Source organism: Rhinolophus sinicus, linkage group LG16 (assembly GCF_036562045.2).
Source record: "Rhinolophus sinicus isolate RSC01 linkage group LG16, ASM3656204v1, whole genome shotgun sequence".
Lineage (NCBI taxonomy): Eukaryota > Metazoa > Chordata > Mammalia > Chiroptera > Rhinolophidae > Rhinolophus > Rhinolophus sinicus.
Genome location: NC_133765.1, coordinates 20,284,359 through 20,303,870, shown reverse-complemented (window position 1 = coordinate 20,303,870; position 19,512 = coordinate 20,284,359). Strand labels below are relative to the sequence as shown.

At 49.9% G+C, this 19,512-nt stretch overlaps 1 protein-coding gene across 1 annotated transcript; it reads right to left on the bottom strand.

The window, feature by feature from the left end:
• Nucleotides 1-237: 237 nt before the first annotated feature.
• On the bottom strand, nucleotides 238-19,496 carry SF3A1 (splicing factor 3a subunit 1). Its single transcript, XM_019743068.2, has 16 exons — nucleotides 19,303-19,496; nucleotides 16,307-16,428; nucleotides 12,205-12,412; nucleotides 10,606-10,863; nucleotides 8,319-8,393; nucleotides 7,445-7,595; nucleotides 6,926-7,119; nucleotides 5,928-6,045; nucleotides 5,467-5,652; nucleotides 4,651-4,772; nucleotides 4,312-4,557; nucleotides 3,561-3,768; nucleotides 2,888-3,042; nucleotides 1,773-1,874; nucleotides 1,609-1,680; nucleotides 238-824 (listed from the first exon to the last, which is right to left on the bottom strand). Exons 1-16 carry the CDS (start codon nucleotides 19,363-19,365, stop codon nucleotides 723-725), a joined length of 2,382 nt encoding a protein of 793 aa, XP_019598627.1. The 5' UTR covers nucleotides 19,366-19,496; the 3' UTR covers nucleotides 238-722.
• Nucleotides 19,497-19,512: the final 16 nt, after the last annotated feature.

The window sequence follows — 19,512 nt, the reverse complement described above, 5'->3', positions numbered from 1 at the left end:
ACATCTGTACTGGTCTGCTAAACACATGGGGCTATGCCTTGGGAGAGTCCAAACATTTTCAAAGGGCAATTAAAATATACTTTCTTAAGACCCATGAAAGACTTGACGGTGGTAAGAAGTCAGTCAAAAGCCCAGCATTCCTTAGAGCAGCATGAGCCACAAGGCACCGTACCATGCTCCCTGTGCTTTGAGTCTGGACAGGTGCAGGTGGCCAAGGGACAAGTCTTAAAACACTGATTTCACAAGAAGGGTCCAAGAGGTTTATTAGACAGCTCATAGCAAGACACAAAATGATTAATGACAATAAGCATATTCTATCAGCCAAGTGCCACTTGGCACTATGACACTATTCCACAGAACATCCTTGCATTTAAAAAAAGTTAACTTCTAAAAATTCTATATACTAGTATGTATACTCTTAAACATGGTTCACATTAGGTTCACATTTCCTAATGGGCTGCCTGAAGAAATGAATCCCCTCAAATCAAGACCCAAACACAAAGGAATTCCAAAGACCACTGGGGAGAAGAGTGGCACACAAAACCCTCTCTTATCAATGTGGGAGGGGGTTGGGGGAGAAAACTGTCAGACAATTTGAATTTCCAAACTTAGTAAGAGGGAAACAAATGTACTAGGCAGGGTCTCGTGGGTGTGGGGCAGAGGGTGGGGGACAGGAGAGGCAAAACGGTAGTGGCTGGGACCTGACAGCAGGTTTCTCTCTTCTACTTCTTCCTCCCTCCTCTCTCCTTGAGGGCCAGGTGGATGATGGCGCCATTGGCCATGTTGTAATAAGCCAGAGAGTTGGAATCCTTGATGAAGATGCCCTGGAAAACAGATAGTGTGCATTAGCACGGGGCAATCTGGCCTTGAGCACATCGCTCAGTCTCACAAATGGCAGTGTCCGTTCACACTCTGAACTTAGCAAATACAGAGGCTTGAAGGAAGGTGGGGGGCAAGGGAGGGGTGCAGGCGCAAGGCAGGATTAAAAGTCTCTGGTTCCTCCCAGAATGCTTTTCCTTCTTCCTACAAAGCCATGCTCTTCCCTTTAGCCGACTCCCCAAATAGCTGGCCCTGACCAACCCCACAGAATTTTGACTCTCAAATCACAAGAACTTTAGAGATCAACTAGTCCAACAGCCCTCCTTCACAGAGCGGGAAACTGAGGCCTACAGCGAGGATTTGTTAAACTCTAAAAGAGGAAGAACACAGCAGCTCCGTGTGACCTGGTGGCACTAAGCTGAAATGGACTATCACTTCTGTGTCCATGCGCAAAGCCAGGCTACCTGAGGCCACACTGGCTGGGTTGGCTCTACCACTGGGCCAGAAAGCCACCAGAGCACTCCCAAGTCTTGTACCCGGATATCTATACCAGTGGTTGAGGCAGAGGGTTTTTTCAAACCCCACACGAGACTATACTGTGACCCTGTCAGAGCGTCACCCTGTCAGATTAAGCTGTCCCGGCACTCCCAGCCAGCGTCATCACTTCTAGGATGGACTGAGATGGCCACACCCAGGTGTCTCCCCACTCCTTTGGTTCCACAGGGGATTTGGTTTCTAGGACAATACAGGAGTTGGGTCCCAAGAGGCAGGACCAGACACTCAACTCACCTCATACTGCAGCTTCTGCTTCCCTGCAGGCATGCCCGTGGCTTCGTGAATCTTCACCTTGATGACAGAGACCTGTGGGACCAAGGAAAGGTCATGCATCCCCTTACTAAGGTCAGCTGGAGGAAGCTGCCCCAAGCCCTTGGTTCCCCTGCAGCAATTCATACCTGGTCTGTGAGTGGGAGGGTGAAGACCAGCACCTGTCCGTTCAGTTTCCATTCGGTCTTATCCTGCATGTTGGGCACCTGGACTTTGATGGATACTGGACCCTGCAAATAGAAGGTGGTCATTATGCCCAGGAGCCCTGAGCCAATCAGGAACGATGCTCTCCTATTCCTGGGCCAGTCGAGATCGTGTAACCTCTCCATCTGGGCTCCTGGACTCTGGCCCCTGGTTCACTACTAACGATGCCACTTGTGACAGGGCACAAGTCACTGCTCTTTTCAAAATTTGGTTTCTCTTCTTTAAAATGATCTCTACCCTGTTTCCTAGGGAGTCTGGAGCTGAAAAAGTGACATGGAAATGCTCTTCAAACCCCACAAAGTACCACCAGAGAAAAGAATATGAACTGTGAGGTCAGAGGACCTGGGTTCCCAACTCAGCCACCCTGCTAACGAGATCTTCCTGAGCCTCTGTGTCTGGTATGGAAGGCGGCTGCTGACACCCACTGCCCGGTACTGTTGTGAGCACTAAAGGACAAGTGTCCGTAAAACGTGTAACTCTATCTTGGCACTTAAGTACCCAAGAGATGGGAAACACTACCAGAAAGAAAGTAAAAGATCTGGTCAAATGTATCGGGAGAGGGGTTGGGGCTGTCTCTGCTTCCTCGCTGGAGCCTAACAGCTTCCCGAGGGACCAGCTACACCAAGGTTCTGACCGCTCCTTGTTTCTGGCGCCCTAACAGGGTCCCCACAGCAGGCAGGCCTCCTAAGGGCTGAAACTGGAGCAGGCCATAAAGAAATGAAGAACTGCACCCAGGATTTTCTCTCGGGGCCAGGCCCCCTGTCACACCCGAGTCTTACTTAATGTAGAGCTGTGTCTCCCTGCTGACCTCTACAATTGTTCACACCAGGGACCACAGATGGTATCTGTTCCTCTGACTGCTGACCCCACATACAGTGTGTGCTCAGAAGCGCTCACAGGCCGCCAATGGCTAACCTAGGCGCCGGAAGCCGAACTATCGGAGCAGAATAGGGTGGGCCAGGGAGTGTGTCACTGGGGTGGGACTAGACGCCCCCAGCTAGACACTCCAGGCCACAGGCAGCCCTGTGGGATCATATACCTTGTTTCTGCGAAGGAATTCCTCCTCGGGCATGAGGCTGTCCTCTGTCTTCAGTTTCTTAGAGGCAGGTTCATCTTCCATGGGAGGCGGAGGGTGGACAGGGGGCATTGGGGCTGGAGCTGGGACGGGTGCTACAGGTGGAGCGGGTACAAAGGCTGCAAGGACAGGAGCAAGTAGCTGTGTGAGTAAGGGGAAGGGGCCCAGGACTCAGGGCTGGTGAGAAATGAGAGGAGAGGCTGCAAAGGTTTCCTCTTTCTTCCAGTCAGAGGTGTGAAGGGCTACTCCTTGCTGAGTCTGGCAGCCCGCTGGTTGCCTGGCAAGGGGACCTGGGAGGATGCCCAGATTGGGCAGCAGGGGACTGGAGGAAGGGCAGGACTGATGGACGCAGTGGGTGCCTACCGGCAGCAGGCACTGTCAGCCCTCCACCTGTCCAGGGCCGGACCCCTCCCTCTGGGTACACAAAGCCCAGCTCTGCCACTTCAGCTTATCTGCCCCAAGAGTTGTGGCTCCCCAGCTCCCAGCTCAGGGATCTCTCACATGGGGAAGCCATGGCTCTCCTCTGGGCTAGACCCCCAGCTAGAACAGCTGGCACTGCCATCAGCCACTGCTCTGCTCACAGTGCTTGGCCTGTAGTCCTGAGTCAATGGCCTGGAAAGCGATCCGAGACACTGACCTGTTGGCACAATCATGGGGGGTGGGCGGGGTGCCATGATCGGAGGGGCCGAGGGAGGCATGGGCACCACGTTGATCCTGGGCGCATGGATGATGGGCGGCATGGGAGCAATCACCGAGCCTGGGGGTAGCCGGACGACAGACGCCATCGGGGGCCGGGGCATGACGGGTACTGCAGACACAACTGTGGTCCGGACGGGAGGTGGCATCTGTGGGGGAGAAGGGACGCGTACATCACAGGAAACCAAGGCTGGACTCCCAGGGTCCACACAGCTGGCAACTGGTCACCTGCAGCCTTTAGGGCTGGGGCTGGACAGCTGACTCGGCGCCCTGGGGCTAAGAGATTACAGCCTCACCTCAGGCTCTGACAGGAACTATGCCGAGGCCCAGGGCAACACTCCTTCCACTTGGGACTCAACCAGCTGCTCGTGGCAGACACTGAGAGAGCACTGAAGAGGCTGACCTCAACTTAGCCTCCTGGAGATGAGCCAGCAGTCCTCAACACCCATTAAGTCCTGCAGCCCTTTTCTACCCCCAGCCTGTTTCTCACATCTGCCTCTTGCCTCCCTCCTGTTCCGATCCTCCCACACAGACAGAAGGTCAGGCTAGAGGTTCTCAATTCCAATTAAAGGTCCTTTCTCTCTACCTGACCCAGTTGGCGCTCGGGCGCCATAGCTGCCCTTTTCAGCCAGTAGTGTCCAACCCAAGAACCCAGCTCTAAAAGATCAGTGACAAGGTGGCTGCTGGCTTACTGCGGGTGGCCGGGGCACTGAGGTGATCGGTGGGGCCGAACTGGGGATATTGGTGGCTGAAGATGGAGGTGGTGGCTGCTGGGGGATTTCATTGGGCTTGCTGGGGCCAATCTTCTCTTTGGTATCGTCTTCTGGCACCAGGCCCTTGGCCTTGTGAATAGCCTCAATCTGCTCCTGCAGGGTGATATTGGCCTGGGCAGCCTGCTGGGTCCGGGCCATGCTGCCTGAGTGGCCGTCCCAGGTCACCTGCAAGGGAAAGCAAAGCCACAGCTTGTAAGAACTGAGTCCAATGTGGGAGTCTGAGGGCGAGGAAGGCAGTAGGATCCATCTGAATTGTACCTTTTCCTCTGGTTTCTGGATCTCTTCCTCACCAATCTTCTTACCAATGGCCGTTTCCTCTACACCGAAGATGTCGGTACGCCGCTCGGCCAACTGTTTCAAGCTGCTCTCGATATCCAGACCTAGAGAGTCAGAGTATGGAGATGTGACAAAGGGAAACTAAACCAGGTGCCCTTCTGACAAGGCAGCAGCTCTCCTGGTACAGGGTGGAGGCTGGTCCTATGGGACGAGGCTGACTCTGGGTCCTAACCCAGCACTCCCGCCCTCTGAGCCTGGGAAGGCTGCCCAGTCAGCACTAAATAAGGCTATAACCAGAACTTGTCCAACTCCTTGACTTATGCATGAAAATGAGAGGACGGGATTACACAAGTAGCATGTAGCAGAGTCAGGACTAAAAGCCTGGTCTACTTTTGGGGCAGTTTCCTTCTTAGCTGCTTCGTACACAGTAGTCACGGGACCCTATGCCTCATTTCCAGGTGCTCAGGGTACTCCATCATCAGAGCCCTCATTCTAAGACACCCCCAAGAATGAGCACCCCTCACAGCTATAGTCAGCTCTTGCTCTGGGATGTCAATGGGCATATGCCATCCACGTCAGGTGCCTGACTTTGGAGGAGTCCTATGGAGAGTTATTCTGGAAAATTGGGAGTTCTTTTGTAGCATCACAGGTTGCACATATCCTTGAAAGCTTTTTACTTCAATTGCTGCTTTTTATGTTTGCTTAAAACAAGCTGTTTAAGAGATTCCCAGGGATCAAAATGAGTCAGGGTTGAGTCAGAGAAGGGGTGTGGACTGGGTGGGGGAACCCCCACCTCACCTGGAGCGTACACCTCGTCGTCACTCTGCTTCTCACGGATGGAGCGATCGCGCTGCTCCAGCCAGCGGGGGTCAAGAAGCCCGATGCGCATGTGCTCCTGCATTTTACTGGCAGGGATCTTCTCCCCCGTGATGGGGGACACAAGGTATTCATCTGGAGCAGGGGCTGGAGGCAGGGGCTTAGAAGCTAAAAGGAAACAGAGGTGCTTGAGTGAGACTACTGGGTGGCAGCCTGGGTTAAGAGGGTGCTGTTTCATTCATGCATCATTCACTCAAGACACATCCATTCAGTGCCACACGGTACTGGAGCAATGCAAGTCGCCAGGGCACTAGAGATGACTAAGCCCTGTTCCCCACCGCGAGGCCTAGGACAGAGGGGCTACCAATGCCTTTACAAGCCACCCATGTAGAAACAAGCCATCCTAGAAACAGAACACACACGGACAGGAAAGCAGGCCCTACCCTTGGGGTCGTAGTCCTTCCGGACAATGACCTGGTCTGGAGTCGGGGGCAGAGGAGGTGGCATGGGTGTCTCTGGCGGTGGGGGCACTTTCTGCCCTTCGTCTTCATCATCTGAACCCTGAAAAGCAAAGCAGTGGTAGGACTCAAGAGAGGGACCGAGAAGATACCTCTCTGCAGCCGAGGCCTGGTGGCTCTCAGGGTGGCAAGGAGCCTAGGCCCCTGCCAGTCAGCACCCATGTGCTAAGCCTCCCCAGGCAGTTGAGGCCAGCCGGCAGGCAGCCAAGCTGCTTCCTCACAGCATGAATGGGAGCGCTGGGGGCCGTGGTGCTAACACTCCGCCCAGGCATTTCCAGCAGCTGGCACCAGACAGTCCCAGGAGGCTAAGGGCACTTAACATGCCGGGGAGGGTGCGGGGGGGCAAGTCAGCACTCAATGGTAGCTGCTCATGAAGCAATGCTGGGAGGGAAAGAAAAAGTCAATTCCCACAGACACAGGGGCCTTTCTTCTCAGGCTGCACACAAATTCTTTCCGAGGGGAGGAGGGCAGCTTGGCACCAGAGTCTCTATGCCTGCTTGGAAGGCCTGGTTCAAAGCGGGTAGAGGTGGCCGAAAGGAAGCACGGGCTACAATTAGAAAAGCACTGGGAACTGCTGATCATTTGGCGTCAGCTCCAATGCATCAAAGCTCATGGTGTAGAGTGTTCCGAGAGCTGGCACGGGGCTGGCGGGGAGCAGGGCCTCTGGGCGAAGGGGGAAGGTCCCAGAACACGACCTGCACGGCCTTCAGATCCTTGCCTGTGAAGGAACCTTTGTTGCCCCAGCTGGAAAGAGGCTCTGTGCTGTCTGGGCTTGGGTAGCTGCTCAGCCAGGATGCCTTATTCAGGACCCACTCCTCCATTCGTGGTTCACCAGGGAGCTGGATCTGACTGTGGTGGCGAGCACCCCCGCCCCTTGGGCTCCAGGGGAAAAGGTCACCCTGCAGGCCTTCCCGGGGGCATACCTCATCCATGTCTTGCACTTGGGTATCCTGGTCCAGCTGGGAAGGAGGCTCCTCTGTCTTCTCCTGCTTCTCGTCCTCTTCATCAGACTCGACCTCCATCTCCACCTCCTCACTCTCTCCAAACTTCTCGTAACGCTCCTGAATGAGGATTCTGGCGCCCAGCTCCTCCGGGGTGGTGGGGGGAGGAAAGTTCCCTGGGAGAGGGTGAGCCAGAGTCAAAGGGTGGCCTCCACAGGTGTCCCTTATCAAAGGCCCATCTACCTGCTCTCTCTCCTCCCTGAGCTCTCCAAGGCTGTCTGATTTCTCTATCTCCAGAGGCCTACCCAGACGCCGATACAGTATTTGTTGAATTAGGTTTAACTGGGGCAATGTGGTAGAAGTGAAGTCTTCTGGGAGCAGAGATGAAACAGACACTGGTAAAGCCCCCCTGAGGGAGTCTGCTGCTCTCTGGGAACAGCTGCATGAGCTGCCCCGGGATGGCTCTGAGTTCTGGCTCCCCATCTGGAGTCACAGACCTACCTTGCTCATTGGGTTGGAAGTCCACCGTTTCTACCACCACAAAATCGTGCCAGTCGATCTGCGCATAGGCCACCCGCTCCTTCTCCTTCTCCTCCTCCTCCTTCTTCCGCTCACGCTCCTGGAACTTGGCCCACTCCACTCGGTAACACACCTGAATTGACGGGAAACAACAGGGTGCTGAGCTGAATCAGGGTCTGCTTTCGACGAGGGTGTCACCTCCAGGGCCTTCACCAAAGCCAACGTCTCCTTCAGAACAGGAGGCTGCTCTGCCCACCAGGGGAACTGCATGCAGCAAACTACGGTATTTATATCTGGTTTCAGCCAGGCCTAGAGTTTGCACAGAATGAAAATCCTAAATGCCACAGAAACCTTCTGTCTGGACACCAAGGGCAATGATTTATAACCTCAGTTTTCTGCTTGAGTTAACGAGGGGCTCTGTGTTCAGAGAGTAGCTGACTCCCTGACAGGATATCTGCATGACAACCCAGTGCCCAGAGAGAAGCGGCAGCCTGCGAGCCTGAGAAACAAAAGACTTCATGTGGCCACCCAAAACAGCCAGCACCAATATACCTTCTTCCCTTGACTCTGACAACCTGGGGCTTCATAAGGCATCTGTCACCGGAGACCTGTTTAGGAGTGGGCTTCTACTGAGAGTAAAAACAGGGAGACCTAGTGAAGCCAAAGGCAAAGCAGAAAATTGGGGAACACAGAATCTAGGTTTCTTTGGCCTTTGTAGCCACAAGGCCTTTCTTCCCACCACTCCTGTGCCTGAACAGAAGGTACTGCCTCAGAGACTACTTTCAAACGTGAAAGAGAATCCACACAATATAACTTGCCCCATCAGTAACTGTTTTTAGTAAGAACTTGAATTTACCTGGTCCAAAACCTCTCGGGGGTTCTCGGCCTCTTTCTTGAGCTTTGTAAATAAGCCTTTGGGCGGAATCAAGATCTGAAACACAGAAGAATTATTAAAGCAACTGTCAGGGCAGACAACGTGGGAAAAAGAAGTGGCCTTCCTGGGTCCATGGAAAGGAGAGTGGGATTTTGGATCCCAATCCCAGCTATACTTGGCTGTGTGACTTTGGACAAGTTGTTTAACCTCTGTAATTTCGTTTCCGTCTATAAAATGGTGACACCACCACTTAAAAGTTGGTGCCATCAACGAAAAAGATTGCTGCAAGGATTAGCAGGAAGGTATGCAGAACCACGGGCAGACTACCCAGCACCCGGTCAGTACGCGATGGCTGCTTTCAGGGGATGGATCTGCTCCGATCCTTTCGCACATGCTACCAGGCCTCCCGACTATCCTAGTTAAGACTGCAGCGAGGGAGCATTGGAGATCTTGCTACCTGGCATATGTTGTCAGTTTGACTCAAATAAACTTATAAAAATTTTCTAGAACAAAGACTGGCCTCACTTCCCTCCTTTCTGTCTCTCTTTTTCTCCATAATATTTATCACCACCTGACATATATTGACATTGCATTTGTTTGCCATCCTCTCACAAGGCCAGAAACTCCACAAAAACAGGGATTTATCTTTTTTTTTGCACTGTATTCCAGCACCTGGAATAGTGTCTGACACTCAATGTATATTTGCTGAAAGAACGAATGCTGGCTTTGTTCAAAACAGCCAGTCACTGCAACTGTCCCCCAGTATCTAAGTCACAAGCAAAGAGGCCCAGCGCCACCACATCCTCCCTGTACTTCTATCCCTGGAATCCACCTGCTCCTAGAGTTGCCATGGCTAGAGACAGACACCAGCGCTCTCAAGTTAGAGTACTAAATATCAACACCCAAGTTCTGAGGGAGAGGACCAGGCAAGTAACAGAACAGAAAGAAACCTGGGCACCTTTAACCCCAGAAGCAGTCCACTGGGAGAAATTAACCTAGGACTCACTTAAAATTGATACTGTGTACTTACAGTAACCCTTTGGCGTTGGGCCTTCAATGATTGTTATTTCAGCTATGGGCTTCTGCTGAATTTGGTCATTTTTTAAATACACATATTTTTATAATTCTTTCTACTTATATACTTATGAGTCCTTTTAAGTCAGAACCTCCCCCCCCTTTTTTTTAAGGAGGGTGCAGCTCACAGTGGCCCATGAGGGTATCGAACCAGCAACCTTGATATTATTAGCACCATGCTCTCCCCAAATGAGCTAACCGGCCACCCCTCAAGTCAGAACTTTAACGTACTGTTTCTACATATCAAGAATAGATGTGTAGATCATGCCACTAAGAGGAAGACAATCTCCACTACACATGTAGCAAGAAAAACGTACCACAGGCACATCTATATGTATACTTTGCAATAAGTTAATGATTGGATTATTTTAAATACCAGTAATGACTTGCTCAAATTCTTGATTGCAATAATGTAGCATAACTAAGATCCTAGGGTCTGGAGTAAAAATGCCAGAGCTGAAGTCCCAGCTCTTCAACCCCATGGCTATGTGACCCTGGCCAAGTTAACTTCTCTGTGCCTCAGTTTCCTCTTCTGTAAAGTGAGTATAACACTAGCTACCTTGTCGGTCATCAGGGGTTAAATAAGATGACACTGCACATGTAAGTACTCAAATACTAACTATATTTACGTTTAACTGTTTCCCTATGCCTATTTAAATGATATTTCTAATTCAAGTACTTTTTAGAGTGAAAACATAGGTTTTAGAGTCAAATGTTGGATTAAATCTCATTGTAGATACTTATTTACAGAGGAACCATAAGTAAGTGACTTCCCCTCTCTGAGCCTGTTTCTGCTTTTTCGGAAAAATGCTTACCTCATGGGTTCTTATGAGGATTAAATAAGGTAATAGACATTTATTAAGGACTTGTTTCTTTCTCAGGCCCTGTGCTAGGCCCCTGAAAATGTAAAGGTCCTTAAAAGCAGCTAGTACCACTCGGCCTTGTCACACAGCCGGCACTCACCTAATGACAGTTACCAAGCATGTGTTTCATTTCACTTTAGAGATATCGCATTTAAGAGGAAAAACGAAATAGAAATCAGAATTTCCTCCCAATGACCTGGAGTTTTTAACATCTGCCCAGGTGCCCCACAAAGGAGCACTGTCGCCACAGACAGGCAGTGGAGAGAGTCCTCCTAATGGTAAATGCCCTCCTTCCCTGGGCCCAGCACCCTGGCCCCGCCCTGCCCAGGTACCTTGGTATACTGTTCCACCAGCTTTGTGAAGTAGTTGAAGAGGCTGTGCTGTGGGCGGAGGAAGTCGAACTGGTAGTTGCGCTGCTCCTTTTGCATCAGCTGGGTCAGAAACTGGCGCCCGTTCCTGGCCACAAACTGAGCCGTCAGCTTCACGACGTCCAGGTCGAAGGCTGAGATGGACGGGGGGTCCGCAATGAACTCAAACTCGGGAGGGGGTTCTTTGGGCACGATGGTCTCTTGGATCACCTGGGCTTGGACCTAAGATGCAGAGGGAGTGTGAGGCAAGAGGCACAGGGGTGAACTGGCTCGAGAGAGGGGGCTCTACACTTGTATTAATGATGTGCACACCACTGGCACATGGTGTGAGACGATCCTAACTCACAAAAGCACCAATTTCTTGGCCAACTGTGGCCTCAACAACCTGAATGGCTTTGAGTGAGATCCATGACCCTCAGTACGTCTGCTGCTGCCCTGAAATTGAAGGCCAAAACTGGGGGGCAGAAGATCCGACAAGAACATGGCTCATAAATCCCAAGCGAGGCAGACAGAGGACGCAATAGGCCCTACATGTGTGCAGAGGACCCCACTGGACAAAGGATTTCATCCAAGTTTGCTACCTCATCTGGCTTCCACACGAACCATGAGGACAGAGAACAGGTACCATGAATCCTTTTTATAGATGAGGAAACTGAGGTAGCCTGTGGCTCTAAGACTAGTAAAGTGCAATGCAAGGTCTCACAACCTACTCCAACCCTTACTTCCCACTGTAAAACAAGGAACACCCTTGGCCCTTTGTACCTTTTTGCGTTTTGAGCCTCTTCAGCCCGCTCCATACTCTTTTGGAGTATACTATCCCTTTCCATAATGGCCCTTGAGCCACAGCTTCCTGCTTGGGACCACTAGTATTTCTTTGATCTCTTCTAATAAACTGATTTTTCACTAAAAAAAAAAAAAAAGGGAACAGCCTTTGCCACCATGGTTCAGGAGTGGGACGAAGAGAAGGGACGACTCCAGGTCTACCAAGGAGGCAAAATGCGCCAGCCCTTCCTGTCCTCATTGGTAACTGTAATTGTGCCTACTGCTGGGCCTAGTGTTGAGGGGGGTACTAGGGAAGGCCAGACAGAGAGGCCCTGGAAGGTGAGACACACGAGAAGATGGCACAAGAAGGGGCCCATAAGCCACATCGCAGCACTGCCACCATGCCACGGTCACGGCAAAGACAAGTAGCTGAGTGCATGGACTTTATATATGGAGTCCTGACTCTGTGGCCTTGGGTAATTCACACCTCCCCACGCCTCAGATTCCTCATCTGTAAAATGGTCCCTTTGCTGGCCTCCTCATGCAGTCCCTGTGAGGTGCCAATGAGACAAGGCCCCTAAAGCAGAGCACAGAGCTTGACAAGCAGCGCTGAGGAAATGCCAACTGTCAGTAGGACTTTGCTGTCTGAGCCTCAGCATCTGCCGGTGTAAGAGGAGGATAAAAAAGCTCACGTCTCTCCCTGGGTGGCTGTGCGGTTTGGACAGCAGAGTTCATTGTCCTCCCCTCCCCGTCCTGGTCCCTCTCAGCCCTGGGGAAGTGAGGGCAGGGGCTGGCTCTAACCTTCTGGGGCAGCTGCTGCTGGGTGGCCTGCTGCTGCTGCTGCATGACCTTGGGGATGGCGGCCGAGGGCTCCTGAGCCTTCCCCTCCTTGAACTCGCTGACCTTGTGGCGGTAGTAAGCATGGTAAGGATCATTGGGGTTCAGAAAGTTGAACTTGGGGTTGTTGATCTCGTTCTGTCGTATCCTAGCTTCAAATTCAGGTCCATTTCTAGAAGGAGAGAAAAAGATTCACCACCACAACCCTTGCAACGGCTGAGACGCAGAATGCCACCCGTTCGAGCCCTCTTCCTGCCCCCACGTATCACTCAAACTCGCCGGTCTCTCAGCAGAGCAGAGGTCCTCCTCGAGACCCCTGCGGCCAGGCCGGCGGCCTCCTGCCTCCTTCAGCCTGGCCCCTCCTCTCCCACGGGGTCTCCCCGACCTTCACTTTCCTGCAGTTCCTCAGCCAGTCTGGCCATTTCCAAAAACTATCTGGACTATTGCTTTTTTCTATTTATGAGATGTATTTACTTCTAAAAAAAAAATGTACTTACAAAGGAAGGCATATATTACTACTTCAAGTAAAAGTCAGCAGGGCTTTACTAACAAAAGACAGCCCTAAAATTAAATACAATGAAAACAAAGTAACATTGTTAAAAGTTTAGCTTGAAGTTCACTGCACCTAAGACCAGTTCTCATAGTTAAAAGGGGGCTTACTGAGAGCTGGAGAGATGTTACAGATATACTAGCACCAAACTGAGACTTTGTCCTTTGGGTAACGAAAAGGATTGGAAAAAAACATGAAAATGTAGACAATGAGATTTAATGCCTTGTCCAAGTGCTGCCTAAAATCACCTAACTTACTACGGGTGAGCCCCGCAGGAAACACTGCTCAGGGACCTGGACTTGTGGTGCTGTGTAAGGCACGTTCAGACAACAGGGGAGCAGTAAAATCGGCGAGGAGGTCTCCACTGTCTCTCGGTATCTGGGACAGTTTCCCATAGAAACCCCATGTGCCCAGTTCACATGCCTTTAAAACCTCAGTATGAAAAAAAAGTATCTCTCATAAGGTTTAGGGAACCCCTAATTTTTTAAGAGTCCCAATAGTAATATTTCAAGGAGTCACACATATATAACCTGTGTCAGTCAGAAAGTGCACTAAACTTAAAGACACAAGATATGGACACGTTCAAGTCTTGGGTTCACTACCTACTCACCAAGGTACCGAATTTCTCTGTGACTCGGTCTCCCATGTGTAAAATGTGCTAACACCACCATCTCTCTCTACCTTGAAGTACTGAGAAGATCAAATTAGTTAAGGAGATGCCAAAGTCTTTTTGATTCTTACAGTGGCCTGCAAAAGTGAGGGCTGTCACTCCTATAAAAGTTAGAAGGGATCAATTCATAAACATTAGAGATGATCTGGGTATTAGGAGATGACTGTGGGCCTTCCAGCGCCCCTCCAGTCAGAATCCAGCACTCAGAGGCGCCCCAAACACACCAAGGGACAGCTCCAGGGGCTGGCGGGCAGCAAGGCTGCTCCACTCTCTCTAGACTTTCACCACCTGGCCCTGTCAGTTGAAGAGAGAGTGGGAGACAGGGGCAGGCAACGCTGTGGCCCAGATTAACCACTGTAACAACCTGGGCCATCGTGGTGGGTCATCAACACCCAGGCTAGCTACTCCACAAATTCTGGTTACACTCTGTCATGTGACTAACACCATAAGGTCTCAATGTGACAATGCATTAGGACTGGAACCTCACGCTTGGGGAAGAATCATTCGTCCCCCTTCTTAAACAATGCAAACCACATACAAGGAGGAGAGTGAATGCACAGTTAAATACTGCTAAATTCGGCCACCATACCCAGCAAATGCCCAGGGGAAAGGGTTACTAGAAAGAGGGGCTCTGGTTGTCTCCTCTATCTCTGCTGCCTAAGCCATAACCTCACCACATCTGGGAACAATCTGAGAAATTAAAACAACAAGAAGGCAGCCATGTTCATTCCCAGTTCTTCTGTTGCTTTAAATTAGCTTAAAGTTAATTTTAGAATTGTATTCTCTAACACAAGGCATAGATCTCAACAGGAAAAGACAAGACTCTGACTCAACCCAGCTGGTGGGACTTTTAAGGGTAATTTCCACTTCGGTTTCTTGACAGGAAAATGCAGTGAAAGGAAAACCTAACCTACAGAGAAAAAAACTTCTTTTGGAAAACCATACTCGGTGATTTTTACTGTATGCTCCATTAATGTGTAAACCCAGCAGAAATGAAGCAGAGGGTCCTGCACGTTTGTTTTATCCCAGAGTGAGATGCTGATCTGTCCCTTTATTGCAAGGTAAACAAAAGCAAGTTCACAGATTTTAGAAACGCCTACAAGGCAATCATCATCGCCAAAAACAGATCTAAAGATGTGGATGTATAGATTTATTTTTAAGGGAACTTGGATAAACTCCTATTTCTGTGGCAGCAGAGGTTGGCACAAAATTATTGGAAAGCTACTTGGCAAAATTTAAGAAATCTTTGAAAATGCTCTGTCAGCCAGTAATGTGCCACAAAGAATTTTCTTCTAAAGAAATGATCTAAAAGGGAAAGCAACTGCTCAGAAACTTCCCCACAGCATCATTTGCCAAACTGAAAAGCTGGAAACCTCAATGAAAAGATAGAGGAGATGGCCCAAGTTAATGCCCATCGCCTCAATATGGTACAGCCTCTCCAGCGAGGACAGTACAGCATTAGACCACAAAGAAACACGGGGAAATGCTTACAACACAGCGCAAAAGGGAAAAGCAGGATGTGAAAGTATCTCTGCTAGGATTACAAGGACTTAAAAAGGATGCCGAGGGCCAGAAGGAAACAGGAAAAAGTGAAAACAGCCGGCCAAAACTATTCCGGTAGTGAGATCATGGGGATTCTTCCTCCAACACCCTTTTCCTATTTATTCGGTTTTTAAAATATCAGGGGAAAAGGAGAAGTGTGAACGTTGCTATGAGACATTAAGCATTTAATACAACACCTGCTGCCCTCAATCTGACATGGGCTTGTACTGTTCAAGCAAGCACAGGACAGTTTTAACCCAATACCCAGGTTAATCAAAGCCCTTGAAATGTGATGAGATGAATCTGCCTGGCACCTGACACAGTGAAAGACATCAACCAGAGGAATCTCTTTCTCTGTTTCATTTTATTAGGTTGGGAAAGGCAGGAGCATCTATTAAATAACATATGATGATGGTGATGCTGCCTCAGGGGTCAAAGCGTGGCCCCCTGGAGAGCAAACGCTCCCTGAGAGCAGCAGTCTGCTCAGGGCAGCTACTGCTTCCATGCAAGGAGCTGTCCAGTTCATCAAGAGAAGCCAGAGATCCAGACACATTGCATAATCTCCTCATTTTGAAAAAGTGGGAAATGAGTTAAAAAAAAAAAATATTGCGAGTACAAACAAAAAATGTGTAGGTTGGATGTGGCCTTCTGGCTGCCAAAGAAATAAATATCCTAAACGAGGGGATGTGATGTGCTGACCCTAGGAGTCAAGCGGCCATCAAGAAGCTTCCATCTGAGGACATCTGAGTGAGTGTAAGTATGATGGGGAGGGACAAGGGGAACTCGAACTGATTTCCACACCATTTGAGAAGATAGCTAACACCTGCATAATATACCTGAATTATGTTCAGTCCCATTACCTCACTCCTGCCTCACAATCACCCAGAGGTGGTATTTTGTTCCCTTTCACACATGGGTCATTCGAGGCTCTGAGGAACAGTCCTTGCACAATGAGAATGATCACCTTTCTTTTTTGTCTTCCTCAGGCCGGCGGTTCAGAAATAGATACACATACTATCCATGACAAAGCAGCTTTCCAGGCATTTCCTCCGGCCCATTTTGGAAGCACAGGTTCCAGATGACTCTGGGACTGGGTGTGACTCACAATGTGCCACTGCTGCCCTGTGTTAGAGATGTCAGGCTTGCCAGCTGCCTACCTCAGCTCCATGTTGCGGTTTTGGATGAGCTAATGGGTCTATGCCAACAATGGCTCTCTAAAAACCCAGTGTTGCCCTGTACGAATTCAGGAGCTCTTGGTGCTAAAATCCACGCGTGAGCCACATGAGCAGAAGTAGCTATGTTACCTGGCCACAAAGCTAGCAGTCTTGTCAACGATATTCCTGACTTCTGGAGGAGGGTAAATAATCCCCACCACTGGCTTGGAAGGGGTAGAATCCTCCTTTGAAGATGCTTCTTCCTCCGTGGGCTGTGAAAAACAAAAAAGGAAATGAGGTCTCAAAGTTCATGATTTGAGGCTGGACCACCCCCTCCCTTCTCCCTCCCCCCAGGTTAAACCCTTCTAGCATATTTCTGAGAGCATGAGACCTTCTCCTGCAGACTTCCTTTGGGTTAGAACCCTCTTCTTCAGAAGAGTGGTTCTCTTAACTGCATTGTGCTTACATGGGACCCTCCTGGGGAACTAGTAATAAAAAGCAGCTTCCCTGGCTCCCCTAGCTAGACCATCTCAGTAACACTGGGAATCTGGATTATTACCAAGAGCCCAGGTGGTTCAGGTGCAGAGGGCTCTGACCACATTCTGAGAAACCATGTTCCAGAATCTAGACAGTCCCACACCAAGGGACGGCTATATAGTGATTGTTTGCCCAATAAAGAAACAGGACACTCCTTGCTGGCTGCTCCTTCTGCACTGAATGCCCTCTCCTCTGTATCCACCCATAGTCTTCACCACTCAATGCTCAAATGTTTTGTGAAACTCCACTGGAATGCTCAACATTCACTATCAATACATTCTAATATTCTTTCCTCACCAGTCTTCCTTTAGTAAACAAAGTGTCAAGTCTCTCAGAAAAATAGTTTCTCCCCTGACCTCATGTTCCTTTCTGCTGCGGCCTTCTCCCCCCCTTCCTCTGCTAGCTAAACATCCTGAGTTTTCTCAGCCTTGCTGTTCCCACTTCCTCACCTCCCATTTGATCCCCACCACGTGATCAATGACCACTCCTTCACAAAACTCTCCACTCAACTCCCAAGCCCTGTTCTCACCTGTCTGTCCTTCTTGCTCACTCAGCATTCCATCCCAGTCCTCCCTGGTTTCTGATTCACCTCCTGCGCTATAATGGGCACCCCCAAAATTCTGTTCTTGATTCTCTTCACAGTATTCACACTGTCCTCAGGCCAGAACTCACAACCACATCCTCCATTTCCCCTACCACCTCTAGGCTGAACAATCCCGCCCAAATGAATGTCCCGAATCACTTTGTGTGCTAGAGCTTTAGATCCAGTTGGCTCCTAGGTACTTTCAACTCTATCCTCCTTCCTCATGAATGGCCAAGCAGGCGCCTGGTCAACCAGGCCAGAAACTTGGGCCTCCTACCCCTTCTTCAACCTCCACCTTCAGTGACAGTAACATTTATCGAGCAGAGTAGGTGCCATATACTTTGCTAAGCACTTTAGCTATATTAACTCTTATAACCCTTATGAGAACCCTATGAAGTAAATACTTTAATTATCTCCATTTTACAGATGACAAAACTGAGGAATGGAGAGCTTAACTGGCCCAAATGGCAGCAGAACCATATTTCCAACATACCACTTCGGCTGGAGACCCTGTGCTCCCAGCCATTTTGTGACATGAGCTTGCCAGGCCCTCCGCTCACCCCCAATGTAGCCAGGCCCTCAGCATTTTTTTAATTAAAATGACGAATCCTCCATCCTCCTTGCGAAGTTCTTCGTATCACTGCTTATATACCTGAATTTCTGAAACATGAATGTGTCATTATCCTGCTTAAAATCCTTTTCTCCCCACTGTCTACTTGAAGTTCAAATCCTCAGAACCGCATCTCCTGCCACCACTTCCCCAACACTGTGCTTCAACCACACTTATTTACCTTTCACCAGAGGCACCATCTAATTCCTATCTTGCTGTCTTTGCACTTATCTGGTATTACTTTGTTTATTTTTCCCCAGCGACTGGGAAAATGCCAGGGCACACAGGTGCCTAAATATTTGGGGAAAGGGTATGGACCTATCAAATATATGGTGATGGAAGGAGAACTGACTCTGGGTGGTGAACACACAAAGTGATATAGAGATGATGTATTAATTACAGAATTTTACACTTGAAACCTATGTAATTTTACTAACCATTGTCACCCCAATAAACTTTAATTTTAAAAAATTAAATGTGAAAAAAAAAAAAGGGTATGGACCTCTTCTGTCATGTTCCCCACTGTAGTCTGAACCCAAAGCAGTGGTCAGCATACAATACGTGCTCAACAAATGTTTGCTGAATGAATAAATAATGCCACTTCCCTTCCCCAATCACCTACCTGCTGAACTCCTATTCGTTCTTCTAAAAGCAATTTACCTCTCACTCCTGTGGGCTTCACCTACTTTCATCGCCCCTCCACCCCATCAAAGCAATGGTGACTAGATTACTGTCTCTTTTGTACCTGAAATTTGTTATAGGGCAAATCACAACATAATGCAATTGTTTATGTACGTCTTTCTTCCTTGGCTGAGATCTTTTTTAAGTTCCACTCTGTTATTTACAGTGATGGGGCAATAACCGTTTGTTGAGTTAATTAAGTACATCTGTATCCCCACCAGCCTGTGAGCTCCCTAAGGGAGGAGTTGTGCCTCATTCATTCCCGTAACTGGGAGCCTGGCACGGTGTCTGGTTTAGGCGAAGCACCGAGTAGATGCTGAGAATTAACATTCAAAGCTGTACCCTGCAGGCTGGGAAATCGGGGATAACTGGGCAAAGGCTGGGAGCCGGTGGGTCCAATTGCCACAGAAAACCGGTGGATGGGCTGGAACAATGTTTCTCAACTTTTAATGAATCGCCTTGGGATCTTGTTAAAATGAAGATTCCTATTAAAAGACCCGGGGTGGAGACTCCGCATTTCTAATAAACTCCCAGGTGACGCTGACGCTGCTGGTCCGCGGACCACACTTTGAGAATCACTGTTCCAGAGCTGGGCTCGCTACTGGAGGGCAGCGCGTTGCCTCCTGGGACTTGCAGTCCCTCGAAGCCCTCCTAGGCGGCCGCTTCTTCCTGCAAAAGTGAGGAGCGCCCAGGCCTAGGCTCGGGCTGGCGGTTGAGGTGAAGGGGGCACCGTACCTGTTTGGGCTCGGTGACCACAGGCGGCGGCGGGGGCACCGCCTGCACAGGTCCAGCCGGCATGACTGCGACGCTCAGGGCTGCCAGTCCGCCTCGGTGTAGGTGAGCAGCGCTGCGTCAAAACAGTTTGCCCGCAGCGCTAGGAAGACGACCCCGCAAGATGGCGGCGGCCGAGAGAGTCGCCGCCGAGGAGACAAGGCTGACGCACGT

Coding starts and splice junctions, on each gene's coding strand:
- SF3A1 (XM_019743068.2), bottom strand. CDS start 19,365: ATGCCGGCTGGACCTGTGCAGGCGGTGCCCCCGCCGCCGCCTGTGGTC. Junction 4,558..4,650: donor TCCAGAAACCAGAGGAAAAG/GTACAATTCAGA, acceptor TTTCCCTTGCAG/GTGACCTGGGACGGCCACTC. Junction 1,681..1,772: donor CCCTCCCACTCACAGACCAG/GTATGAATTGCT, acceptor TTGGTCCCACAG/GTCTCTGTCATCAAGGTGAA.